Source organism: Tachysurus vachellii, chromosome 23 (assembly GCF_030014155.1).
Source record: "Tachysurus vachellii isolate PV-2020 chromosome 23, HZAU_Pvac_v1, whole genome shotgun sequence".
Classification (NCBI taxonomy): Eukaryota; Metazoa; Chordata; class Actinopteri; order Siluriformes; family Bagridae; genus Tachysurus; species Tachysurus vachellii.
Window position 1 is genome coordinate 6,034,262 of NC_083482.1, and position 25,775 is coordinate 6,060,036.

Consider the following 25,775-nt stretch of genomic DNA (forward strand, 5'->3'; position numbering starts at 1 on the left):
TTCAGTTCATTAAAATGCTCACTTTTAATTCATTGACTTAATTTAGCATGATAATATGTAATATAAATAAACAATATACTGTAGTATCCTTGGATTTGCTCTTCAATTAATAACTGCTCAGCCGGTATCGACAAAGTAATATTAATTATAATTCATTTATTTGTGTTTTTTGGACTATTAATCAGTAACTAGAATTCTAATAGTTCATGCATGAAAGGTTGCAGTTTCTGAGGTTAACCGTATTCATGTTCATGAGCTACAGTAGCTTTAATCTGAACCCTGGAACTTTTCAATGTTTCGATTCTGGTCCTGTGAATGCTCAATCCATGGTCTGTGCCTCTGTATTTAAACAAAAAAAAAAAACACCCCAAGATGACGACGAAGAAGAAGGAAAAAAGAAAGAAAAAAAGAACATTTACATAAACCATAATTGTATAAACTAGTTCAGCCCTAACGGGAGTCCTAGTGTAATGTCCGTTTCTAAATCCAAAGATTATTTTACATGTGACTTCTGCCCATAATTTATTACTACTCTATACCTGTTAGGGTGATCATCATCGTTGTTGTACAAGGAGAGGTCATTGTGTAGAAGTGCTGGCTTGGGCACCTTCCACAGAGCAGCTGCACACTGACAGTACGGTTGTGTAGTTTCACTGATGTGCCAAACAGTCCTATACAAGCTGCTTGGGGATACATATTGTCTTAATTTGTGCAACTTGAATATGCGTATATGTACTGTGGCTGTTCGCCATTAGTTATTACCGTTCCGTTTTAGATTGTAAATGTATCTAATTATGTCTAGCACTTGCCCATTATAGGACCTATATGCACAACTAGTAAGCTGCCTTCACGTTGTTTATTGCATTACCCAATATGATTCAGAGATCAAGCACAAAACTGAACTCGTGTACATTTCAAGAGGTCTAGAAAATCAAAGCACAAAGAGTTGTTTGAGTTGACACTGAAAAATGTGAAGTCTTGAGCTGAAAGCATGTCAGCTTAGAGTTGAATGTTGCGGATGGCAATTGCTTTTTCGTTTCCTTTTTTCAGAAATATATTGAAAACCCTAGCTACCTACTAAAATAAACCCTGTTTCGTTGTTTTAGCTGTGGTAGACACTGTTTCTTGTCTCTTGGTGGTGTTGGATGTAAATCTTCCCCTTAACTCCTTTTGGCATGTTGCTTGTCTCTCCTTTCTACTTCCCTTCCTCTTATCCCCTGTGTTGCATTCAGTGTTCTATCCAAAGTAAGTAATGTGTACCTGTGACCCCTTCCCCTACCCCCAACCTTCTCCATGCAGAGATAATCATTTACATGATTTTCTGTTTCTTCTCCTTTTTTATGTTGTGGCTTTAACCTAGTTTTGTTGTTCGTTATTTTTTGTTTTGTTCTAGATATCTTCGTGCCCGTTTGTTCATCGTTTCCCTAGCATGTCGATGTGACGTCAAAAGTTCATCGTCCAGTCCGTTGTCCTCTTCGCTTCTCTGACGCTTGAAAAATTTTCACCCTTGACCTTTTTTGTTTTTGTTTTGTTTGTTTGTTAACTTTTGACGCTTAGTGGTTACTTATTTTGTTTGTTTTGTGTGGTGTTCATTTCTGTTTGTGCTGCCAATAGGGGGCACTAGAAAGACTGCTGCTGTTAACGAAAATGTAAAAAGTTTCTTGAATATTGTTCAGAACAGAGTCTATTTTTCTAGAACTTGCAAACATAACCACTAGATTATGCAGAGGCTTTTAATTTTCATTTTCAGTACCCACTTAAATTTTTTTGTTTAGCCAATTTTATTTTTCATTGTTTTAGAGCAGTCTTTCTAGTGCACTCAGTTTTACTCATTTGTTTTCCTCTAAAAGCAGCCAATCCATTTATAGAATCACTTTGTGTGTGTGTGGGTGTGTTTTCCTCTTTCTCTCACTTGTTGTACGCCTTTTTAGGGTTTTTGCAGTCACATTTTGCTGAAACTGAGGATAACCTTGTAATATTGTGCTAGGTTTAGTTGGCATGATTTTTGATGGCATAATTTTGGGAGTTCCTTAACAGTGTGACATTACAATAGACACTTGAATTGCTTTTCTTCCTTTTTTCCCATTTAGTGTGTCAAGATACCATAGGCACATGTTTTTTCATTTTTTTTAATGTGTGAAGATCAGGATTAGTCTGAAATAAAAAAAAATGCATAAAATGAGCAAAATTGAGTTTCTTGTCACAGTTAGTATAAAAGTATGCATGGTTTTTTTTTTTTTTTTTTTTTGTAACTGCACTGACATCCTCAGCAAAATGTGATTTAGTTCTGTTAAAAAGACACAATTATAAAATGAATAAAATGGTGCCAAAAGTTTTGCATGTTGCTGTTGGTCACATTTTATGTATTTTTCATGTCTGCTTACTCTTCCAATGTGGTCCCATTTTATTAACTGATTTTAAATCTAGTCATAACTGCGTGTTGAACCCATGTTTGAACGTGAACTTTGTATATGGACTTTGTAATGACTTCTCATAATGAACCCAGTCCTTGCACCATTGTAAATGGATGGCAGAAAGGATCATAAGTTTCCTCCCAATCTGACAAATGTTAGCTTCTTTTAGTTCACAGTCTAGCCACAGCCCTCTTCTGTAGTACTGCCTTTTCTGTGTCTTCTATGTAATGAATAAAACCTTCTTTTTATAATAAGGCTTCCCCTTCAAAATTACAAACATCATTTGATTGATTTTTTTTTTTTTGTTTTTTATATATTTTTTTTTTCCCCCCAAATTGCCCTCGTTTGACAATTTGGCACCGTTTTCAATAGCTTTTATTTCAACAGTAGATTGCTAGCAAAGAAAAAAGGCCTATTGTTGGCAAATTGGGTTGCAATTTTTGGCATTTTATAATCTAGATTTTAAGCTGCTGTTTGTTTCAATGTACTCTGAAAAACTTACCTGTGGGATGTTTGTCATTATTGGTACAGAGTGATTGTATTTAATAGTAAGAAATTGTACAGTTTTTGCCTTTTTCTACTTCCAAGTTCTGTTTCACAATGTGAATTTGAAATCCTAATAAGTGGAGCCATGTAGAACTTGCCACCATGACCAAACATAAGTCTAAACAAAAACAAGTAATTCTAAGAAGCAGCCTTCAGTTGAATTAAAAGCTGATTTTCTTTTTTTCTTCTTTTTTTTCCTCCTTTGTCATTTTAGTTATGGTTTTCACTGGAATTGTAGAGTGAGGAGTTCATTAGATGTCTAGAGGAGTGTTATTTCTGAATGTTTTCTGTTGAGGTTTATTTAAAATTGTGATGGACGTTAAAGTTTTCATGCTACTGTCTCCACAGAAGTATAGCAACGTGCATACAAGAAGTCGTCATTTTGTAGTTTCTTTGGTCGGGTTGTTTGTCTGATTAAAAACTGAAAAGATTCACACCCTTCGTCTCTGCACTTTACTTATGTTTGGTTTCTTGCTATTATACATTTTCTAATTTAAAATGAATGTTTCATTATCGCTTACATTTTTCTATTTTCACCGTAGCTTGCGAGGCTTCAGTTCACATAGCTTCAGCTATGACAACACAAGCTCCTGTATTACAAAAACAAAATGTAACTGGACAGTTTCTGTAGTGTTTTTTTTTTTTTTTTTTATGCACACTATATCAATTGAGTAACTAACACATGGTTCTTTCATAGAAAAGAAGGTACAAACTGAGAAACCAGTTATTCCACTTATGTGAATTATTGCATAATGTCAGGAAAGGTGAAGATTTTGTATGTACTGCATGTTCTCAACTATCCTCAGAACAAGTGACACTTCTCATCAAAGTAAATATAAATACTCATATACTTCATTGCTCAGAGCTAATTTGTGTTTAAGAGGATAAATCGGATGGATATCGTGTATGTTTGGTGTACTTTATTTAACCATATTGTCCTCAATAACAATTCAACATCACATCCCAATTCAGTAGCCTTTCAATCTGAGGCAAATTGTACAATATTAAACCAGGTTACATATGTAAGGCTTTTAGCCACCTGCAGCGGGTAAAATAAGTGTTGAACACGTCACCATTTTTCTCAGTAAATTTATTTCTAAAGGTGCTATTGACATGAAATTTTCACCAGATGTTGGTAACAACCCCTTCAATCCACACATGCAAATAAATCAAACCATAGATGTGCATAAAATAAGTTATGTTTAATAATGTTAAATGTGACCGGGAAACATGACATCTGGTGAAAGTTTCATGTCAATAGCACCTTTAGAAATAAATTTACTGAGAAAAATGGTGACGTGTCCAATACTTATTTTACCCGCTGTATATTAAGTTAATTGTACCCTTCAGACACTGTCATGAATGCAGTGTTAGAGCTTGTGCTCATGCTTGGACTCACAGATGGTAAGAGGAAGTAGATGCTTGTATTTAGGTGTGATGTTAATATAGACAGAGCTCTGGTAAGGATTGTGCATTACGATGCGATGCAGATTTGGACTGTCCTCCTGCAGCTCTTCCAAACACTTCTCTGTAGACACGTTGCTATCGGTTTTCTCTGGATACAAACTGTCACCTGCAGATTCATAGACAAGAAGATATTTTCCCAATGTTAGTTATGCATGATAGAAAAATCTGAAATCTCTTAAATTAACATTTCTGGAGCTGGGTGGCGCTTTGTAAACCATTGTTAACTCTAATCTAAGCAAACCTTCAATAGGTAGGTTGTCATTTCTTGTATTTTCCAACATATTACTACTGATAATGAACAAATACAGCTTGCAGTTTCACTAGACCAAAAATGCAAATTTAATCTGGCAGTCTGGTTTTACTTCAACGCATTAATCTGTATTTCTATTTCAGAGCATGATGTATTTACATGAAACTGCATATTTTAGGAGGTGGACCTTAGAAATTTTAACATAATCTACATCTGAGTGTCCAATCTTATCCGCAAAGAGCCGGTGTGGGTGCAGGGTTTCAATACAAGCAAGCAAGGGCCACTGGTCATTCCACCGGTTTGATAAAATAAAATGAGGTGCAACTTCTGCTTGGTTGGGATGAAAACTTGCACCCACACTGGCCTTTTCTGGATAAGATTAGACACACTGACCTACATGCTGCCATGGAGGTGGAGATGGAAGAAAAGAGATGAAGCTTGAGTCCCAGAAGTGAGGCCAGATTTGTAAGCGTAGTCAGGATCTAAGAAATGCCAAAATTCCTACATTTGCATTTACAAGGGAGCACTTGTTGGGCTTTTAACTTTAGGATATGTAGTCCCTGGTTTAGCCTGTGAGTTACCACTGCCTGTTTTACCCCTTCTCAGCCCTGTGAGCACCTCAGTGCATTACAAATGTTACCACATTTTTAAGGTTAAATAATTTTTTTTTTTTTCTGCCTGTTTTTCCCAACCCTTTAAAAAACTTTTGTTTGGTGTATAGTGCAGTGAATTGTGCCTTGTGTTAAACTATCATCTCACTGAATCTCATCCAGAGTGTATTCCCACCTCATGCCCTGGGAATGACTCCAGACCCTGACCCTTAAAAAGGTTAGTTTAGATTTTATGCCAAAATAAATGTCTAATAATAACTTTAAAAAACAATTTATCTAATTATCTAATACACATTTGACTTTGAATAAATTTATCAAGGTAATTTTTGTTTTTCTTCGTTTCAAAGAAACTTCAAATGCAAACCTGGTAAGAGTGATATGTGGCAGTCAGTAGCCTTCAAGATAACAGGTAGGCAGCGCTCACAGCCTTCTATCGATCTCTGTTTGGCAAAGTTGTGAAGGTCACTTAGTAAAGGAAAATTGCACATTCGTCCAATATCATATAACTGTGGTGGTGCAATCCAAAGTTTTCTTTCCTGGTAGCTGTGAAGTACTTCAGGGGGCGTAGACCACTGTAGGAGAGGGGGATAAGACAGTACACGGTCACTTCAAATGAACAAAACATCACTGGCTTGTATCCAAGAAGGTAGAAAGAAAAAAGTAATGTAGATCATAACAGAGGTGAAATCATTCATTGTCTGAGGTGAACATGGAGGGACAGCCTTATGATTTACTTCCATATTAAATGTATTAATCTTTAAAATCTATTTAACGTGAAGTGTAATATTTTAATACCATGAAAATGCCAAGCAATATATAGGTACAGGAAGAAGCAGGTAGGAACTGAAGTTGTGAAGGGTCTAATTTGCATAAATTAAAAAAAAGAAAATCAGATCCTTTACAGGTATGAAGGTAGTTTATTGCTCCATTCACACCTACAGTGATAAAGGAAGTGGAGATCATTGATTTTCAATGAGAGCTGGTGATTTCTGGAGACATGTGGCACTTTATGTAAATATGGTGTCCAGGTGTCACTGTGTAAATATGGACAGATTTGGTGCAATGCCTATTAATGGGAGTAAAGACAATAAGCGCACACGATCAGTTACATAAAATCTCTCATTGTTTCTCCTTCATCTCGTATATGACACAAATTTTAGATACAAACACTCTCCATGCAGAATGATTTCTTTTAGCTGCACGAAAGATGACCTGGAATGCTAGTTGTACCACCTACTGATTAATGACGGCAACCAACTAATCAAGTAGTAGGATCACCAACTGATGACTTGGCACTGTAAAAGCGCTGTAGGTATGAATGTGGTATCCTAGTGGTTAAAGTGTTGGGATACTAATCGGAAGGTTGTGAGTTCGATCCCAGGTAAATGTAGATAATGTATAAAAATGAGATAATGGGCATCTGCCAAATGTAATTGTAGATAATGTATAAAAATGCTATCATGTATAAAAAGATAATGAATAAAAGTGAGATAATGGGCATCTGCCAAATGCTGAAAATGAGAATATATTAATGTATAAAAGTGAGAATGTATAAATGTATAAAAAACAGATAAAAATGAGATGTATAAAATGAGATAATAAAAACGAGATAATGTATAAAAATGAGATAATGGGCATCTGTCAAATGCTGTAAATGTAGCATGAAACGGACACAAGGGCATGTTGTGAAATGTACTGAAACATACACGATCACCTTATGAATGTCACCTTATAATGCTCGATCTCCTTCTGGTCCTGCAGCGTGTCTGGGACGTGTTTTAAACAGCACATGTAAAAGGCCGTGTCGTACCTCCTCTGACGGACAGACCCGCCAACAGGAGTGAGCCAGTTTCCCCACTCATATAGAGCCCATATATTCGGTAAACACTCGAGCTCTCTGCACATGAGAATAAAATTCTCCGAGTTCTGGAGGACCAGAGATCTCCATTTAGAGATCAGACTTTTGTCCCACCGGTCCGGCAGTGCCGTAAACCGTGACCGACTGACGTAATTATCCGACTTCTCATTGTCCGCATTAACATCAGTGTTCAGGGTGTTTGCCTCGTCACTAGGCACCACTAAAAGTATCCCTGATTCCTCAAACGTCTCTCTCACTGCACAGATTCTGAAAGCGACGTCCCCCGGGATGGGAGACCCGAGCTGCTGACGGTCTGTCGCAAAAATCGGCGGTCTGCTTTCCTGCGGCTGCTTCACTGTCGCTAAGCCAAACATCGGCAAGTGTGTAAAAGCATTAAAAACATCTAACCACTCAGTGGAGAAGTCAGACGGTTCCACTAAACCACCTGGAAACACATAAGCGTTTGGCATAAAGCTGCTTTTTCCGCTCCTTTTGAGCAGCAGGACTTCATAGTCGAAAGCTGTTTTTTGTCGTAAATTTGTTGTAAAACCAGGCGTTTCTCTCCACAAAGACTCAACACTTCGCTTATACTTTGATCCAGCAGCTAAAATCACAGTAGCCGCTTCTTTCCAATGCTTTAAAGCAGTATTCATGTTTAGTCTGATTTAAATATACACATTTCGTAACATTCCCTGCTAGCATAAACACCGCGAAACAACGAGGCGTAGAGGAGTCGATTCAGACTCCGGGGAGTAGATGCCCAGATTCCGGGAGTCGATTCTCGAACTCCAGGAGTCGATTCTGCACACAGAGGAACTGATTCTGCTCAAATTCCTGCACGGAACACTTATAGAGTGCTAAGTTAATTTATCTGCTCATTGTCAAAATTCAAATGTGCTTCTGATACGATCCAAAATATTAATGTTCAATACATGCAGCGTTGAAAATACGTAGAGTCGAATGCAGGAATTGACCCCATCAACTCCTTACAATGTATCAGAGTCGACTCAGCCTAACTCGACAACATAGTACAGAAGTGACGAGTCCGAAACCACATAGAAGTCTATTATTTACGTCACTCTATACATATATACATAGGCGTATTCTCACATAGCAACTAATCTGTAGGTCTATTCGATTTGGGACGCTGCCTTAGTTCTTCGTCGGTTGTACTTGCTCACTCCCGAGTGACGATAAAGTCATTATCCCCACCTAGTGTCCGTAGTGTGAAGCTGAAGATGGTATACAAGAGTTAAACAAGATAAATTAATAAATATAATCATAATTTTTATACAAATATATGGTATATTATTTGAACATTTTTGGTGGTTATTTTATTATTTTCCTATTGAAACTCTAAACTTTATTTACTTCTAAATTTACATAAGCTGTAATACCCAAAATTCCATCCATAAACTTCTGTTTTAGTTTCAGTCTAAAGTTGCAGACATGAAAGTAAACTGTTATCAGAAAAGATCTTGTTTAATTAACCCCTAAAAGTTAATACGTAAGATATGTAGCAATACTGGGACAGTTTGTAAACAGGAACTATTTATAAAGAAGATAGGTGTAGTATTTTGTGTTCTCCATAAGCAACACTGATCAACAAAAGATGTCAGCAGAAACAGACGTGATGGATAAGGCGTTTGCAGATGGTTTTACTACGTTACGGAGTGTCTGGGCTTGGCGTATGCTTATCAGAACCAAATTGAAAGAATGTCAAAGGAATGTAGAATGTAGGCCAAAGCAAAGGATTGCATGGTCGTAAACAAGGTCATAGATGAGGTCATAAACAAATGGTATCACACAGTCAATCCAGTACAGTGTGCGCCCAGATTTGGCACATATATTTTCACTGGCTTAGGCCTAGAGTTTCATGTGCTGCCAATTACTGCATTTGACTGCATTCTGTATTTTTTTCACATGGGAGAATTACCACCACTGTGAAGGAGTGAACTGATGTGATGCTGGTATGGGAGAGCTGTCCAAACATATCCTAGCATCCCAGATTTACACAATATTCCTGTGTTTATGTGACCATGGCTTTTTTTTATTGTTTTTTTTTTTTTTTATCAAGTTCTACATATTCGTTTCTATACATTTACATTTCTATACTAGTAAAAATAAGAAAACTGACTGTTTCTTATGTAAATAGACCTCAAAATTTTAGAAGACCAACAAAATAACATCTAATACCAACAACAACAACAACAATAATAATAATAATAATAATAATAATAATAATAATAATAATAATAATAATAATAATAATAATAATAATAAAATTGTATACATTTAAATTTATAAATAAATTTGGCAAATAACTGCATTTTAGAAAAAACATCTGATCACCATCACAGATATGGTCATACAAACCAGGCTTTCTGATCAGAGGACAATACTGGACTTATTTTATAAGAATAGAAGAGTTTTGTTAAACATTGCCGGAATGTTCAATAAAAGTACAGAGATTGCCAGAACAGGTCAAAGGCAGATTCTGTAGGAATCTTACAGGACTCTTCTTACAGAAGGCATTTTTATTGGATCATTAAAAACTGGTCTTGAAAATCAATTACATTAGAGCATGAATTTAAAACACCTTGTTCCTGAGTTATTTTACAGTGTGAGAATATTCACAATACTGCAGTGTCATTATGTTTACCTTTATTTAAGCCTTTTCCATTGTGATAATTAAGTATACGTAAGTACATTCATAGAATACTTTGAGTATGTAAAGAATTTTAAAAGTACATTTTTCATTCTATCTATGTGTGTGGAAATAGAATTATTTTTGAATATTAATTCTATACAGTATTTTTCAAAATGTACATTTTAGCTCTTATCTTTTAAATTGTACTTTAGTATGCTGTAAGGAAGTACACTTGAATAAATGTTTTTCTTATCATACTAAAACATAATTAAACTAAAGTATATTTAACTGCCGTGTCGACTTAAGTGTTGAACTTAGTCACTGATAGAGACTTGAGAGCAAAACTGTTTGTCGCGATTGATATACTAAATCTATCACTGGAGACATATGATAAGTTAAATTAAATACCATGTGAATGAGTCGTTACTATAGACACGATAAAGGATTAGAACAGGAACATTGATAAAAACCTGTCATGGAAATTTCCTGTTACGGAAAATGAATCAGCCAATTAAATTATTTCAGAATTCGACTAAAGCTACGTAACCTGAATCGTCCCCGGAACAGTGTTTTATTTTATTCAGTTTTATTGTCTCAAAGCAGCTTTAAAGAATGTAAAGAATACAAAACAAAAATTTCAAGATTTAACATATTTAATCCCTTTGTATTCATTTATTAATTGTAACAGTGCACCACCACCTTCTTGCTCTTTCATTTACAGCATTTGGCAGACACCCTTATCCAGAGAGACTTACATTATCTTATTTTTTGTGCAATTGAAGGTTAAGGGCCTTGCGCAGGGGCCCAACAGTGGCAGCTTGGTGGACCTGGGATCGAACTCACAACCTTCCGATTGGTAGCCCAACATCTTAACCACTAGGCTATCACATGCCTTTCGTGCACTTTGGGGGATTCCGTCTTAGAGCTAGAGAAAAAATAAATGCCTTTAGAGAGCTGATTGATGCTCCTCATCCATCTCTCTCCTCTGAGACACCTTGGGTATATATTACAGATTTTAGTCCTAAGCCATTTTTATGGTTTCTCAATGGTACCATCATCATCTTTAGGCTGTCCATGTGAGACAATCTTCAGCAGCAGTGAGTGGTTTCCAAGTGATGAGACTCCAACTATACTGTAAGTAAGGAATTAGGAACTTCATCATGCAGCATACAGTGATCCAAACACACTGGCAAAATGCTTACAACTGAATGCAATTTATTAAATTTACTCAATAAATGTAGACTTAAATAATAGGACAGTTTTAATAGCAGTATGTGGACATGATTAGACATAAACTTTAAAGTATTAGCCTGTCCTCAGCTGAGTTTAAGTCTAAATCTAAGTTTTCTTTCTGTCTCTTTTTAAGTCCATTCGTTCAGTCCATAGGTATCAAGTGTCCTTGTCAAAGAGGCATTGTGTGGATCTGTGCACTTTTCATCTCCAGCTAGTCCAAGCCACTCTCCTCCCCGTTCTTCCTCACATGCTCCAATCAAAAACAAGTGATAAAATGAGCAGCAAAAAAAAAACCCCACCTCTTTCTTTTAAACATAAAGAGGAGGACAGAGACGTACGCACTATGGAAATGACAAACCTGTGTATTTGCAGAGCTTCTCAACACAGAATCTATGGAGTCTGGTCTAAGGTTAGACTTTTATTCTATACTATTGAAAAACAGGTTATATTGAAAGAGCATTTGAGTGAACATAACAGTCAGAAACTCTCTGTTTCCCTTATTTACCATTCAAAAAATCTTGTTTTTTATATGATGTGAAGAAGAACAATCACTGAAAGTTAATGAATACATGAAAGACACAAAGGTTAAATGCCATGTTACCTAGTTTATTTAGGTCTTTATTTTATTCCAGATTCATCTGCAGTCAGGCTTATTTCTGACCTTTTAACCATAACCTAGACATTTCATCTCTCACAAATGTAAGTATATAATTTTTTTTTTTTAAATTTACACGAAAGTTAGACTTAAAATAAAAAGATTTGCTATAAATTCGTTGGTTTCTTTACACTTGTTGTATCAGTGTTATTTTCCTCAAGCTCATATTTGATTGGATGTTTTTTAGTTTCTTATAGGAGCTGAAGCTGAAGCTCTCCATATTTAATTTTATTTCTTTAACAGCAGGTGATTAAAACCTATAAACTTCATGCATCGTGCCAACAAAATCACACTAACCATTTAATTTTTAGTTTAAAGCTACTTTTATAAGCACATTGTTTGATATTTTGCTTGGGGAATTAAGGGAAGACATTGACACAGGAGGCAATGCTGAACACTTTGATACACATTTGCTAACGCAACAGAAATGTGTTTATTAAATGAGTAGGTCAAAATGACCTGATAAATATTGTTTTGGAAGGAGAGATAAAAGAAACACATCTCAGTACAGAAAACTGTTTGACAAATAAGAGATGTATCTGTAATTTCTACATAGCAGATTTGATGGATAAAATGGACAATGGTGGCCTCACTGATAATACAGTTTCCCAAAACAAGATGAACATGGAAACCAAATCTACAGTTCTACAAAAAGATGTGAGTATGTTGTTGGGTCATTGTGCAGCAACGGGAGCAAAAATCTAACCAGTGGTTAACCAGTTTCCTTATAGCTGTTAATTATTTTCCAGACATTTTACCTTTCCTGGGTCAGTTTGACTAGTTTCCGGTGGTCAATCAAGCTGATCGCAGCACTTACCAAACGCATCACATTGACTTCTGTGAATTCTGTGTCAGAACATTCTATAAAAGATGTGGAAAAATCTTATTTTTATTATAATAAACACATTCTATTCTGCTGTATAGGACCTGTGTTCATTCCGTTACATTGTATTGTCTTGTATTTTAGTCTTATTTTGTGCTATTTATTACTTTTGTGTGTGTCTGTAAACTTAACGCTATTTAGGTAGGTCTAATAAGTGGGATCTGCTTGATTGTGGGAACGATGATTGGTTCGGGAATCTTCATCTCTCCCAAGGCTGTGTTAGAGGAAACAGGAGCTGTGGGACCATGTCTGTGTGTGTGGGCAGCATGTGGTGTACTGGCTACTCTTGGTTAGTAAATAGACATGGATACAAATTACTGACGTCAAGTTCTTAGCTCTTCTTTGAATGTTCTTCTCTGTTTTTGTCAGAACTCCCTTTTCTGTCTTGCTCTCTATAGCTTATTTTTTAACACAAGAAAGCTTATTTGGCTCTGGAGGGGTGACCCAGTGGCAGTTCTGGGGTTTTAACTAAAAGCATTCCAGTCACTATGTACATAAGGGACTTGAAGGTTCTCCTTTCATTTCACTTAATGCATTTGAGAGGATCTTGTTAATAGCAGCCATAAAGACAAATAAATCTAAGAAAAATCTTTTTATTGTGAGGTTTAAAAGTAATCACTTTTACTAAGTTACTGAAACTACTAATTAAACATGTTGCATTATATAAATTCATTTACTTATTCCAATAGGGGGTCTATTAGGGGTCAAGCCCTGAAGGGGCGTAGACACCTATTGTTATTGTCTTTTTTCTTATTGGGGTCAAGCCCTGAAGGGGCGTAGACACCTATTGTTATTGTCGGTTTACTTCTTATTATTATTCTTCCTCTTCCGCCATTGAAGTCAATGGCAGCCCATAGAACCGTATGTAGGAAAGTTATGTACACATGTAGAGGCCAGTCTTAGAAGTTACTATAGCAGTTAGAAGTTACTATAGTTACTTTGGTGTTGCTCAAACCCTCTAGCGCCACCAACAGTCCAAAAATCCAATTATGTTCATGTTCATAACTGCTGACTCGTAAGGCCTAGAGACAAAAGTCATGCCGATTCGAATGCACCATATGATGTCATTTCTGTCATGAATATCTTTCCGCAACTTTGAATTTTCCGTAAAACCTACTTTTTCGAACTCCTCCTAGACCGTTTGTCTGATTTGCATGTCCTTTGGTATGTAGCATCTACAGACACCCGAGACAAAAAGTTATCCTTTTTGATAGACCAATGCGTTCTCGTATACCGTGGCAACATACATGGTGGCGAGCACGCCAAAACAGACGTGAGGCTGTATCTTCGCAAAACTTATGTGTCGACACGAAACTTGGTATATGTCATTATAGTCATGACCTGAGGGTGCATGCAACGTTTCGTGACAGCGCCACCTAGTGGCCACGAGATTTTAAAAACAGGTATTTTCGCTTATAACTACTGCAAACTTGAGTCTAAAATCATGAATTAGGTGTTGTTAGACTCCTTGAGGCATGCTGAGTCAAACGATACCAAACGGTTTTCGGACACACACAAGGAATTTGGTTCCAGTGGTTTGTGACTCTCAAAAGTACAGACATAAATAACACTATACTATACTATACTATACTATACAAACTATATAAGAAAACACTGCAGACGATGAGATACAATATAGACAGGATGAGTATAAAATATGAATATAGAATGAATAAAATATATAAAATATGAATATAGAATATGACTGATCAGTTATGTACATAAAGTGTGGGAGTGCAAATAACAATATTATGCTTTTTGTACAATATACAGCAGCAGTAGTGTGTAATATACAGAGGATTTGAGGACTGACAGTTGTTATAATGCAGTACTTATGATAAGAAGCAGTGAATATAATTATGGTGAGTTGTTGATCAGGGTGATTGCTTGGGGAAATAAACTGTTCCTGTGTCTGGCTGTTTTAGTAAGCAAAGTTCTGTAGCGCCTGCCAGAAGGGAGGAGCTGAAAGAGGTTGTGTCCAGGGTGCAAAGGGTCATTGGTGATTTTTCCTGCCCCGTTTCTGGTTCTTGTGTCGTACAAGTCCTGGAGAGTGGGCAGGGGGGCAGCAATTTTTTTTCTGCTGTTCTAACCGTACGTTGCAGTCTGTTTCTGTCCTGTTTTGTTGCTGCACCAAACCAGATAGTGATGGATGTGCACAGGACAGATTCAATGACTGCAGTGTAGAACAGCATCAACAGCTCCTGTGGCAGACCATACTTTCTTAATTGAGAAAGTACATTCTCTGCTTGGCCTTTTTGATGATGGAGTTTATCTTGCACTCCTATTTCAGGTCTTGGGAAATGGTAGTGCCCAGAAACTTAAAGGCCTCCGCAGATGACACTGGGCTGTTTGATATTGTGAGGGGGAGTAGTGTTAAGGGGTCTTTCCTAAAGTCCACTATCATCTCCACAGTTTTGAGGGTGTTTAGCTATAGACTGTTCTGACTGCACCATAGCACCAGCCGCTTCACCTCCTGCCGGTATGTAGACTCATCGCCATCTTGGATGAGACAGATGAGTGTAGTATCATCTGCAAATTTCAGGAGTTTAACAGTTTGGTCACTTGAAGTGCAGTCATTAGTGTAGAGGGAGAATAGAAGTGGGGAGAGGACACATCCCTGTGGTGCACCAGTGCTGATTGTCCGAATGCTGGAGGTGACACCTTCCAGTCTCACCTGTTGAGCCCTAGAGCAAGGCCCTTAATCCTCAGTTGTATAAGGTGAGATGTTAGTCACTCTGGTTAAGGGCATATGCCAAATGCTGTGAATGTACTAGTACATCTGAGCCTTGAATATCACTGCATGTGGTTTTGCGCTTGCAGTCTAACTGGGCTTTACTTGACTCATCTTTGAAAACATGAAAGACACATTGCGACTGTTCTATAAAACAGTATCTACTTCACACACATTAAGCATGTACGAATTAAAAATATTATCATTATTGTTTTCATTTGGCATTTAGAATAGAAGTTATGGGGGGCACGGTGGCTTAGTGGTTAGCACGTTCGCCTCACACCTCCAGGGTTGGGGGTTCGATTCCCGCCTCCGCCTTGTGTGTGTGGAGTTTGCATGTTCTCCCCGTGCCTCGGGGGTCTCCTCCATGTACTCCGGTTTCCTCCCCTGGTCCAAAGTCATGCATGGTAGGTTGATCGGCATCTCTAGAAAATTGTCCATAATGTGTGATTGTGTGAGTGAATGAGAGTGTGTGTGTGCCCTGCGATGGGTTGGCACTCCGTCCAGGGTGTATCCTGCCTTGATGCCCGATGACGTCTGAGATAGTCACAGGCTCCCCGTGACCCGAGGTAGTTCGGATAAGCGGTAGAAAATGAGTGAGAGCAAGAATAGAAGTTATGATCGCAAATATTATGAAATCACACAAATCCTATCTGCAATATTACTCAACCTATACTCACAACTTCAAGCAATTTTTGTTTATAGATTATATAAAATGTTTTGGCTGTAACATTTTTTAAATTAAACAGTCAACGCTTGAATAATTGTAACCGCACAGTTAACCCACTATCTTTAAAACATCTGATAAGCTGCAGAGGTAGTGGGAGCTGATAAAACTCAATAGAAGCTTTACAGTGTAGCCAGACTTGACTTGGTCATCTGATTAAACAGATGTTCCAGTTATTCAGAAGCAATCGTGTGCTCCACACAAGTCACCTAGTCCCACTGCAACCCTGAGAAAAACTCTGTTTAGTTTAATACATTTAACCCATAAAGTGAACTCTTTGACAGAGGATGCATGTGTTTTTAATGTGCATGTGTGTGCAGGGGCTCTTTGCTATGCAGAGCTTGGCACCATGATAACAAAGTCAGGAGGTGAGTACCCATACCTGATGGAGGCTTTTGGACCTATTATTGCCTACCTTTACTCCTGGACAACCATCTTAATACTGAAGCCTTCATCACTGGCAATCATTGCCCTAAGCTGTGGAGAATATGCCTCCACACCTTTTTACCCAGGGGGCACCCCACCGGTGATTGTCAACAAATGCCTGGCTACTGCCTCCATCTGTACGTGAGAATGCTACTTTATTTAATTAATGCTTTTTTCTGCTAGATTTACATTCATAATAATTAAAAAAAATTCAAATCAAATTCATTTAAAGTGTTTGATGGATAATTAATGTTTAACCTTCTTTGTATCATCAATCTAATCTCATTAATGTAACAAAACAGTGGCTCTGTATAACATTGTTCCTCTCTCTCTCTCTCTCTCTCTCTCTCTCTCTCTCTCTCTCTCTCTCTCTTTCTTATCTATTTTCCAGTGTTGCTCACGATAGTGAACTGCTTAAGTGTGAAGCTATCTAACTATGTACAGAATTTCTTCACTGCAGCCAAACTCCTCATCATTGTCATCATAGTGGTTTCAGGCATTGTTATGCTGGCCAAAGGTTTACACTGTGATACAAATGAACTGTCATTAAATAGAAAGTGATTAGTCCTCAGTCAATAAACAGTAGACATTGCAAGAAATATATATTTATATGCACTGTATATATATTTCCTGTTTTTAGGAAACACACAGAATCTGCAAAATACATTTGAAGGAGGAACAACTTCATTTGGGGCAATTGGACTTGCATTTTATAATGGCCTTTGGGCATATGATGGATGGTGAGTTAATTTCCAGCAACCTTCGTGCACCTGTCACCACCACACACCAAAGAGTTGCCATCAATACATTATACATGTCTGACTGTTTCAAATCTCAAGTTTTCTTTATTTTTGTTATTAGTATTTTGTTTTATTTCTAGTTATACACACACATACACACACATTTAAAAAACATTTTAAATATTCAGATATATTTCATTTTAGTTTTAGATCTCACAATAAAATCTATATTTTAACAATTCAAAATGATATAATGAACTGTGGAATAAAATCTCCTGCCTTCAACAGGAATCAGCTGAACTTCATTACAGAAGAGTTGAAAGACCCATATAGGTGAAGGTCATGCTGGTACTTTGTTCTGCACTACTCAGATTTCTTTATGTACAATTAATAATGCAGACATTTGTGATTTCCAGTCATTGTAGCGCATTCATCCTGACAGATTGATTAGGTGAAACACTATGCCAACTGGTGCCTTACTCATAAATTGCGTGACATCGTTTTCTTATTTTATTAAATATTAAATATCAAAGTAGTCTTATCATTCTGCACCATTTGTGGTTTATAAGCTTTTTACTGTAATGCTAAATTTCCTCATACCATCCTGACAGGAACCTTCCCTTGGCCATCATTATCGGGATTCCTTTAGTGTCAGTGTGCTATGTGTTGGTCAATATTGCGTACTTCAGTGTCATGACACCTACAGAGCTACTTCAGTCTTCTGCTGTTGCTGTGGTGAGTATAGTATAGTAGAGATACACAGTTTATAAACAGTATGATTTATACTGTAAGATAATTATTGTCAGACATCAGTCATTTATCTATCTTTTCTATTTATTACGAATCTGTGTATAATCGTCCTGAACGACACTTAAACCAACTATTTTTAAAAGCATTGTTTGCTACACAGACTTTTGGGGATAGAGTGCTGTACCCACTGTCCTGGGTGGTGCCATTGTTTGTGGTCTTCTCCACTTTTGGAGCTGCTAATGGAAGCTGCTTTACAGCTGGAAGGTAAATTTGATTGTTGCATCGATCATTTTATGTAAAATTATACATAATTTGTATGATGAGAAGTATAAAAATCTGACAGGCTGCCCTTTTGGCCTTGAGATTCAGATTTCTGTGCCATTTGTACATATGAATATCTGTATACTATATTTGTTCGACACCAAATCATATCGCTTTCCAGATTTATGCAGACAAAATCATTATTTGAATAATTATTCAACTTGACATTTTACTTTTTTTAATTGTGTCCACATTTACTTTGCATTAATCAGTATTTAGGTATTTCTGTGTTAGTCATGTATATTTTTCTCCTGAAATATTCTTCCATTTATTTAACAAGTTAACCAAACACACTTCTTTCTTTGTTTACATATGTACTGATGTGAGATGTTCAGCATATCGCAATGAGAAATATCAGTGATTAAATGCCATTAATTAATTTATTCATTCATTTTTGTCTGTTGTTTCTGCTGGGGTTTGATATCAAGGCTCAGAATAGCATGTGCTGAGCTGATGGCCATCCTTGTAAAGTGTCTGAACCACCTAAACATACTCCACTTGGCATGAGGGAACACCACCTGTAACCCAAAGCTCTCTCTGTTTGATTCTTTTCCTATCACAGAAAGTAAACCCAGCCTTCCTACTGGAAGGCAATAATAATCCCTAGGTTTCTACCCACAGCTTGTATCCATGGGTGAAAGCAGGGTGTAGATTGACTGGCAAACACTGAACTTTGCCTGAAAACTAAGCTCCAATTTCACCATCACATGCAAACTGTTTGTGAAACTCTCATTTTCCATCATTCATGAATAAGATACCAACCTAAAATGTTCTGCACCATGTGCAAGATTCTTCTGAGATCATAACTCAGAAGGCCTTTTTCCAAATGTTGAAGGCTTCCTTTACCACTGTGGTCCACCAGGTTGCCACCATGACACTATGATGGAGGACTTGAACTTGGTCCATTCAGTATCAATGCCACCTATCTCGTTCAAAGGAGGAGTATATTCAGAGGTAGCAGTTAAACTTGTCTCTCACCAGGTAAGTTTAGCCATCGGCCTGTGCAACAAATCTAACTCACCACGAAGGTGATAACTTGTCAGCTCTGCCCTTGCCTTACCCATGTGTCCAAAATATATGGCCTCAGATCAGATGATGGTGAGATCCAAGATGGCACCGCGGATGGCTGCCTTGGCACGACTCTCTTCAGTACTTTCTTTCTTTTTGTTTACTTTCTGTGTGTTTGGTCACCCTATCTTGATAACTTACACTAGAGAAAAACTGCTTAACATCAGGCAGTTCACTCCAGACAACTTTTCACCAGTTTTCACAAACCCGGAAAGTTTTTTGGAAATCTTAGTTGGAGGAGCAGCTGCGCTCTATGGCACATGGAGGAAACGCCGGCGAGGAAAGCGCGCCATGCGCTAGTGAAGCTACGACAGAGGGGATTTAGAACTGCGCTCCCATCAATTCACCTGGCGAACCTCCGCTCATTGCCAAACAAAATGGACGAACTTTTTCTTCTCAACGGAACAAACAAGGACAGTGCATTACTTCTCTCGGGCTTCCACTTACACTGAGCGGATCGTGTAACGGAGCTGTCCGGTAAAATGAAAGGCGGCGGAATCTGCTTCTACATTAAGGACCGTTGGTGTACAGATGTCACAGTGCTGAACAAATACTGCAGCCCAAACCTGGAATCACTGTTCATAAACTGTAAACCCTTTTATTCACCACGGGAATTCTCCTCATTCTCTCATTCTGACCGGAGTCTACATCCTACTGCAGGCCAACATGAGTGATGCACTGCAAAACCTGGCAAACTCAATATCTTGCTTGGAGCAAAATAATCCGGATTCTTTACAAGACTTTACATTTGAACTTCCAAAATACAGACAGCATATAAATTGTCCCACAAGGGAGAGAAATACACTGGATCATTGCTACACAATTCTTAAGGAGGCATATCGCTCTGTACCCTGGGCAGCCTTGGGGAACTCTGATCACTGCTTGGTTCATCTTATTCCAACATACAGGCAGAAACTAAAATCTGCTAAGCCTGTAGTCAAAACAGTGAAGAGACCAGTGAGGCAAAGCAGGAACTACAAGACTGTTTTGACTACACTGATTGGAGTATCTTTGAGGCTGGAACTGACAACCTGGATGAACTGACTGACACTGTGACATCGTACATCAGTTTTTGTGAAGACGTGTGTGTGCCAACCAAAACCTTCTGCAAATACAGTAACAACAAGTCATGGTTCACATCCAAACAGAAAAAACTTCGACAAGCCAAGGAAGATGCCTACAGAGGGGAGGACAAAACTCTGTATAAGCAGGACAGGAACTTACTGACAAAGGAGATCAGAATAGCCAAAAGAAGCTACTCTGAAAAGCTGAAAAGCAGGTTTTCAGATAACAACACTGCATCAGTGTGGAAAGGCCTGCAAGACATCACAAACTACAAGAGTCGTCCCCCATCTCCCACTGAAGCAAACAAAGACCTGGTTTACGACCTCAACACCTTCTACTGCAGGTTTGAGAACAACATCTTCACACCTCCCATCCAACCCAGCTCACTGACTGACATCACACCTCTGGGAACCCCATTAACAACTCCTCCCAGCACTCAAGTTGCACTCACGATTTGTGAAGAGGATGTGAATCTGCTCTTTCAGAGACAGAAGACAAGGAAAGCCCCCGGCCCAGATGGGGTCTCCCCCTCCTGTCTCAAAGCATGTGCTGATCAACTGACTTCTATCTTCACCCATATCTTCAAAAGATCACTGGAGCTGTGTGAAGTCCTCTCCTGCTTTAAACTCTCCACAATCATCCCGGTCCCCAAGAAACCCTCCATCACTGGACTGAATGACTGCAGGCCTGTCGCTCTGACATCTGTCGTCATGAAGACCTTTGAACAGCTGGTTTTGGCCAACCTAAAGACTGAAACAAAACAGATGCTGGATCCCCTACAGTTTGCCTACCGTGCAAACAGATCAGTGGACGACGCAATCAACATTGGATTGCACTGTAATGTCCTGTACACATCCATCACCATCTGGTTTGGTGCAGCAACAAAAAAGAAACAGACTGCAACACACGGTTAGAACAGCATACAAAACAATTGGTTTCCTAAATGATTGTCCAACAATTGTCACCTAAATGAGTCTGGTTCCTCTCAAGGTTTCTTCCTCATATCATCTCAGGGAGATTAGCCTTGCTGCCGTCATCTCCGTGCTTGCTCATTAGAGATAAGGACAGATATATAGTATTTTAAATTTTAAATTAATATTTTAAAATTAATTTTAAACTCCAATTTAATTTTAAACTCTAATTTTTACTTCTTATTATTATAATATTTGTTTATTTATTTTTTTTCTCTCTCTTGTTTCTATACTTCTGCAAGGTTGCTCTGAGACAATGGGAATTAAAATCGCTATACAAACAAATTGAAATTGAATTTGAAATAGTCTTATTAAATACTTTGTTCTTTACATAGTTGAATGTGCTGACAACAAAATCACACAAAAATGGAGGTCTGGGATTTGGAGTCACACTCAAATTTGAAGTGGAAAAACACACTACAGGCTGATTCAACTTTGATGTAATGTCCTTAAAACGTCAAAATGAGGCTCAGTAGTGTGTGTGGCCTCCACGTGCCTGTATGACCTCCCTAGAACACCTGGGCAAGCTCCTGATGAGGAGCTGGATCGTCTCCTGAGGGATCTCCTCCCAGGCCTGGACTAAAGTATCCGCCAACTCCTGGACAGTTTGTGGTGCAACGTGGCGTTGGTGGATGGAGCAAGGCATGATGTCCCAGATGTGTTCAATTGGATTCAGGTCTGGGGAACAGGCGGGCCAGTCCATAGCATCAATGCCTTCATCTTGCAGGAACTGCTGACACACTCCAGCCACATGAGGTCTAGCATTGTTTTGCATTAGGAGGAACCCAGGGCCAACCGCACCGGCATATGGTCTCACAAGGGGTCTGAGGATCTCATCTCGGTACCTAATGACAGTCAGGCTACCTCTGGCGAGCACATGGAGGGCCCTACAAAGAAATGCCACCCCACACCATTACTGACCCACTGGCAAACCGGTCATGCTGGAGAATGTTGCAGGCAGCAGAATGTTCTCCACGGCGTCTCCAGACTCTGTCATGTCTGTCACATGTGCTCAGTGTGAACCTACTTTCATTTGTGAAGAGCACAGGGCGCCAGTGGCGAATTTGCCAATCTTGGTGTTCTCTGGCAAAGGCCAAACTTCCTGTCCGGTGTTGGGCTGTAAGCACAACGCCCACCTGTGGACGTCAGGCCCTCATACCACCCTCATGGAGTCTGTTTCTGACCGTTTGAGCAGACACATGCACATTTGTGGCCTGCTGGAGGTAATTTTGCAGGGCTCTGGCACTGCTCCTCCTGTTCCTTATTCCACTCTAGTGGAAGCACCGCCAGCATTCAAAAGTGACCAAAGCTTCAGCCAGAAAGCATAGGAACTGAGAAGTGGTCTGTGGTCACCACCTGCAGAACCACACCTTTATTGGGGGTGTCTTACTAATTGCCTATAATTTCCACAATGAATTTCTCTAATTATTTTTTTGAGCAGTATATATATATATATTAATGCACAATTTAGCTACAGAGTGCATATGTTCCTAATTAAATATACACAAAAAGTGTAAAATAAGATGTACAATTTAACTGCATAACATACATTATGCTATCAATGCCTTAATGTCTTCAAGGTTTCAAGACCATCATAATAAATCGATATTTCCTGGTGTGTGTGTATCCTTAAGGTTGACTTATGTGGCTGGACGTGAAGGACACATGGTGAAGATTCTTTCCTATATCAGTGTAAAACATTATACACCTGCACCAGCACTCATTTTTAATGTAAGTCATTGAGCAAATTCTATTTATTCATATTTTTTATTTATATATTATAAACGTAAATGTGTGTATGTTCATGTGTGTGTGTTGCTCTTATCTAGGCACTCTTGAGTGTCTGCTATGTAATTCCAGCAGACATCAATTCTCTTATTAATTACTTCAGCTTTGCTCAGTGGGCTTTCTATGGGCTCACTGCGCTCTGTCTCATCGTCATGCGCTTCACAAAAAAAGAATTACACAGACCTGTGAAGGTGAGGGTGATTTTCAGTATACAGTCAGTCCTAGAAACAATTTTTTCTCAAGTAGATGTTATATAGTGTTATTTATTTTTTTTACATTTAGTGACAAATCTATTTTATTTTCCATTTTCTAACTTACTTTAGAAATGTACATTTATTGTAACAAGAAATAACAGATTAGTTAGAATGGTCACATTCACAGCATAAAGCTCCATAAGCAAGGCAAAATAATAACAAAACATCAAATGTGTCTTATGAAAGAAAATCGATCTTTCCAAATGTTTGTCTCTCACAGGTTCCCATAGTTATCCCTGCTGTGGTGGTGGTTGTTTCAATTTACCTGGTTTTGGCTCCAATCATTGACAAACCTGAGCTTGAGTATCTGTACTGCACAGTGTTCATCTTGGGTGGACTGATTATTTACTTCCCCTTTGTGTACTACAAGTTCGGCTGGACCCGCAGAATCACGAGTGAGTAGAATCATTTATATCACCAAGGATTCATTTGTTATCTAAAGATTCTTTAGTTAAACTCAAAACGGGTTGTCTAACTGTAAAAATGTAGTTCCACCCATGTTCACAAAGCTCCGATTTTACATTATATTAAGTAATTATTCTGAAGAATTGTATTGTACTGTAAGGTGCTGTGTAGGGTAAAATGGAAATTGCGAATGTATAGCACAAAATCTTTAAACTTTTACTTGCAATATTCTCAGCTCCCCTCACACTGCATCTTCAGCTGCTATTGGAAGTTGTGCCACCCGAGAAGACAGAGTGAAGAATATCATGATTAAAAGGAACAGCTACTATCCTGTGATGACTGAATAATAATTATATTGTTTTAATAGGGAATCATTAAAAATAATATTAATATAACTACCGGAGTGTTTTTCCTGATTAGATAGATCCATGGGCCTTATTTATCAATCTTAAATCTTAGTAAATTTCTGGTAAAACAAAAAATATATAATTAAAAATAAAATTAGCAGAACATCTGCACATGAAAAAAAGTCTAAATCTAGAAACAAATTTAATGAATGTGTATCAGAATGAACATTTAAATAAAGAAGACAACCACAGGAACAGAGCATGTCACACAGGTGAACTACTTCTAGTTCTAAGTCGGTGTGCTTGAAGGGTTGCATAGAATAAAAGACCTTCTGTTAGATGTGGAATTTGTTTACATACTTATGTCTTTGCTCCGACAGACCAGACCAGCCTCCACTTTTACTGTGGTATTTCTTTTTCATCACTGTATGACTTAATTTATGACTACACCCTGAATAGAATGAATTTTTGATAGAAACTACAAAGTACTTCTATAAGCTGCACTGGAGCAGTACTGTATGTCTGCTAAATGCTATAAAGCAATAAAAAATACATTTATGCACCACAGTATATTGTATGTATAAATGTCCTGTCATACACACATATGATTTGAGGTTGATGAAGTAGAGGTTTAGATTTGTTAGTCTTCTTCCTATGTCTAAATTTAGATAGACTCAAAAGTATAAATAGAATAAAAAATGTTTTTTTTCTCCAGCTTTTATAAATTCACCCATTGAACTAAAGATCTAAATGTTTAACTCCATCTGCAGGCTATAAATGTTAAAGTGCACAGGTTGTTGTAAATACCTTATTAACCATATACATTTTGTACTTTTTATTCTGATCTTTTTTCTCAGACTTTCATTTCATATACCTTCTATTCAAAAAACTACTTTTATCTATTAAAACAGCATTACTGTAAAATACATATGTATGTCAACAGATGTTTATTTAATAAAGTCCTGTTTGTGTGTGCGCTTTATAATGAATTATTTAAAATATTTTGTTTATATCCTTTTTATTCTTAATATGATTAACCATCAAATTCAGGTGATTATGACGGGCAATCTTCTTTGCATTGTCTGGCAGTTTGCACCTTAAGTTGGTATTGTAATCTGCCAAATAGTGCAAAGAAGATGAATAAAACTAAACAAAACCCTTTTTCTAGTTTTTAAACCTTTATATTCAGATTTATTCATTCAAAATATACAGGATATGCTGATATGCATGACTACAATGTGAGCTATTGCTGTTCACCAGACAGAGATTTCTCATCTTCCTGTCATTTAGAATGCCTTGGCCACATCTACCCAATAGCCGGGCAGTAGAACATCTTGCATACAAATCACATTTAACCATCTCCTCTTAAAGTTATGTTACAATGAGGTTTTGTGTATTACCCCGTTGGACCATTGTCTTTAAAACTGTTAAAGGAAAATGGCAGGTTGAACAATATGGCTGCATTGTACTCACAAATTCAACTTTGAAGGTGCCATAACGGTAAAGTGGCCATATCACTGCAATGCTTTTGTTCATAAGAATAAAAGTCAGTCCATGCTTACTATGAGGTCATTTGGTACACTGTTAAAACCGATATTGACCTTTAATGATCCTG

General features: G+C 37.7%; 3 protein-coding genes across 16 annotated transcripts in view; 2 read left to right on the top strand and 1 right to left on the bottom strand.

Annotated features, from left to right (window-relative positions):
* celf1 (cugbp, Elav-like family member 1) overlaps positions 1–3,396 on the top strand; it is a 32,339-nt gene extending 28,943 nt beyond the window's left edge. For all 8 annotated transcript variants that reach the window (XM_060859218.1, XM_060859221.1, XM_060859219.1 and 5 more), the window contains exon 15: positions 1,394–3,396. The gene's annotated coding sequence lies outside the window, so the exon portion shown is untranslated. The remainder of the gene's footprint in view (positions 1–1,393) is intronic.
* Positions 3,397–3,865: 469 nt separating this feature from the next.
* On the bottom strand, positions 3,866–8,200 carry nudt19 (nudix (nucleoside diphosphate linked moiety X)-type motif 19). The gene is made up of 3 exons (XM_060859227.1): positions 7,017–8,200; positions 5,653–5,860; positions 3,866–4,533 (listed from the first exon to the last, which is right to left on the bottom strand). Exons 1-3 carry the CDS (start codon positions 7,797–7,799, stop codon positions 4,331–4,333), a joined length of 1,194 nt encoding a protein of 397 aa, XP_060715210.1. The 5' UTR covers positions 7,800–8,200; the 3' UTR covers positions 3,866–4,330.
* Positions 8,201–11,301: 3,101 nt separating this feature from the next.
* Positions 11,302–25,120, top strand: slc7a9 (solute carrier family 7 member 9). Of its 7 annotated transcripts, none has more exons than XM_060859266.1 (15): positions 11,302–11,438; positions 11,662–11,728; positions 11,872–11,930; positions 12,241–12,341; positions 12,709–12,856; positions 16,346–16,588; positions 16,843–16,968; positions 17,092–17,191; positions 17,480–17,524; positions 17,803–17,926; positions 18,102–18,205; positions 23,001–23,097; positions 23,196–23,345; positions 23,629–23,803; positions 24,049–25,119. In XM_060859266.1, the coding sequence occupies exons 4-15, from the start codon at positions 12,249–12,251 to the stop codon at positions 24,108–24,110; spliced, it is 1,467 nt and encodes a 488-aa protein (XP_060715249.1). In that variant the 5' UTR covers positions 11,302–11,438; positions 11,662–11,728; positions 11,872–11,930; positions 12,241–12,248; the 3' UTR covers positions 24,111–25,119. The 7 variants fall into 7 exon arrangements, with proteins under 7 accessions (XP_060715249.1, XP_060715248.1, XP_060715251.1 ...); XM_060859265.1 differs by having other exon boundaries at positions 12,244–12,341; XM_060859268.1 differs by lacking the exon at positions 12,709–12,856 and having other exon boundaries at positions 12,244–12,341; positions 24,049–25,120.
* The last annotated feature ends 655 nt before the right edge of the window (positions 25,121–25,775 follow it).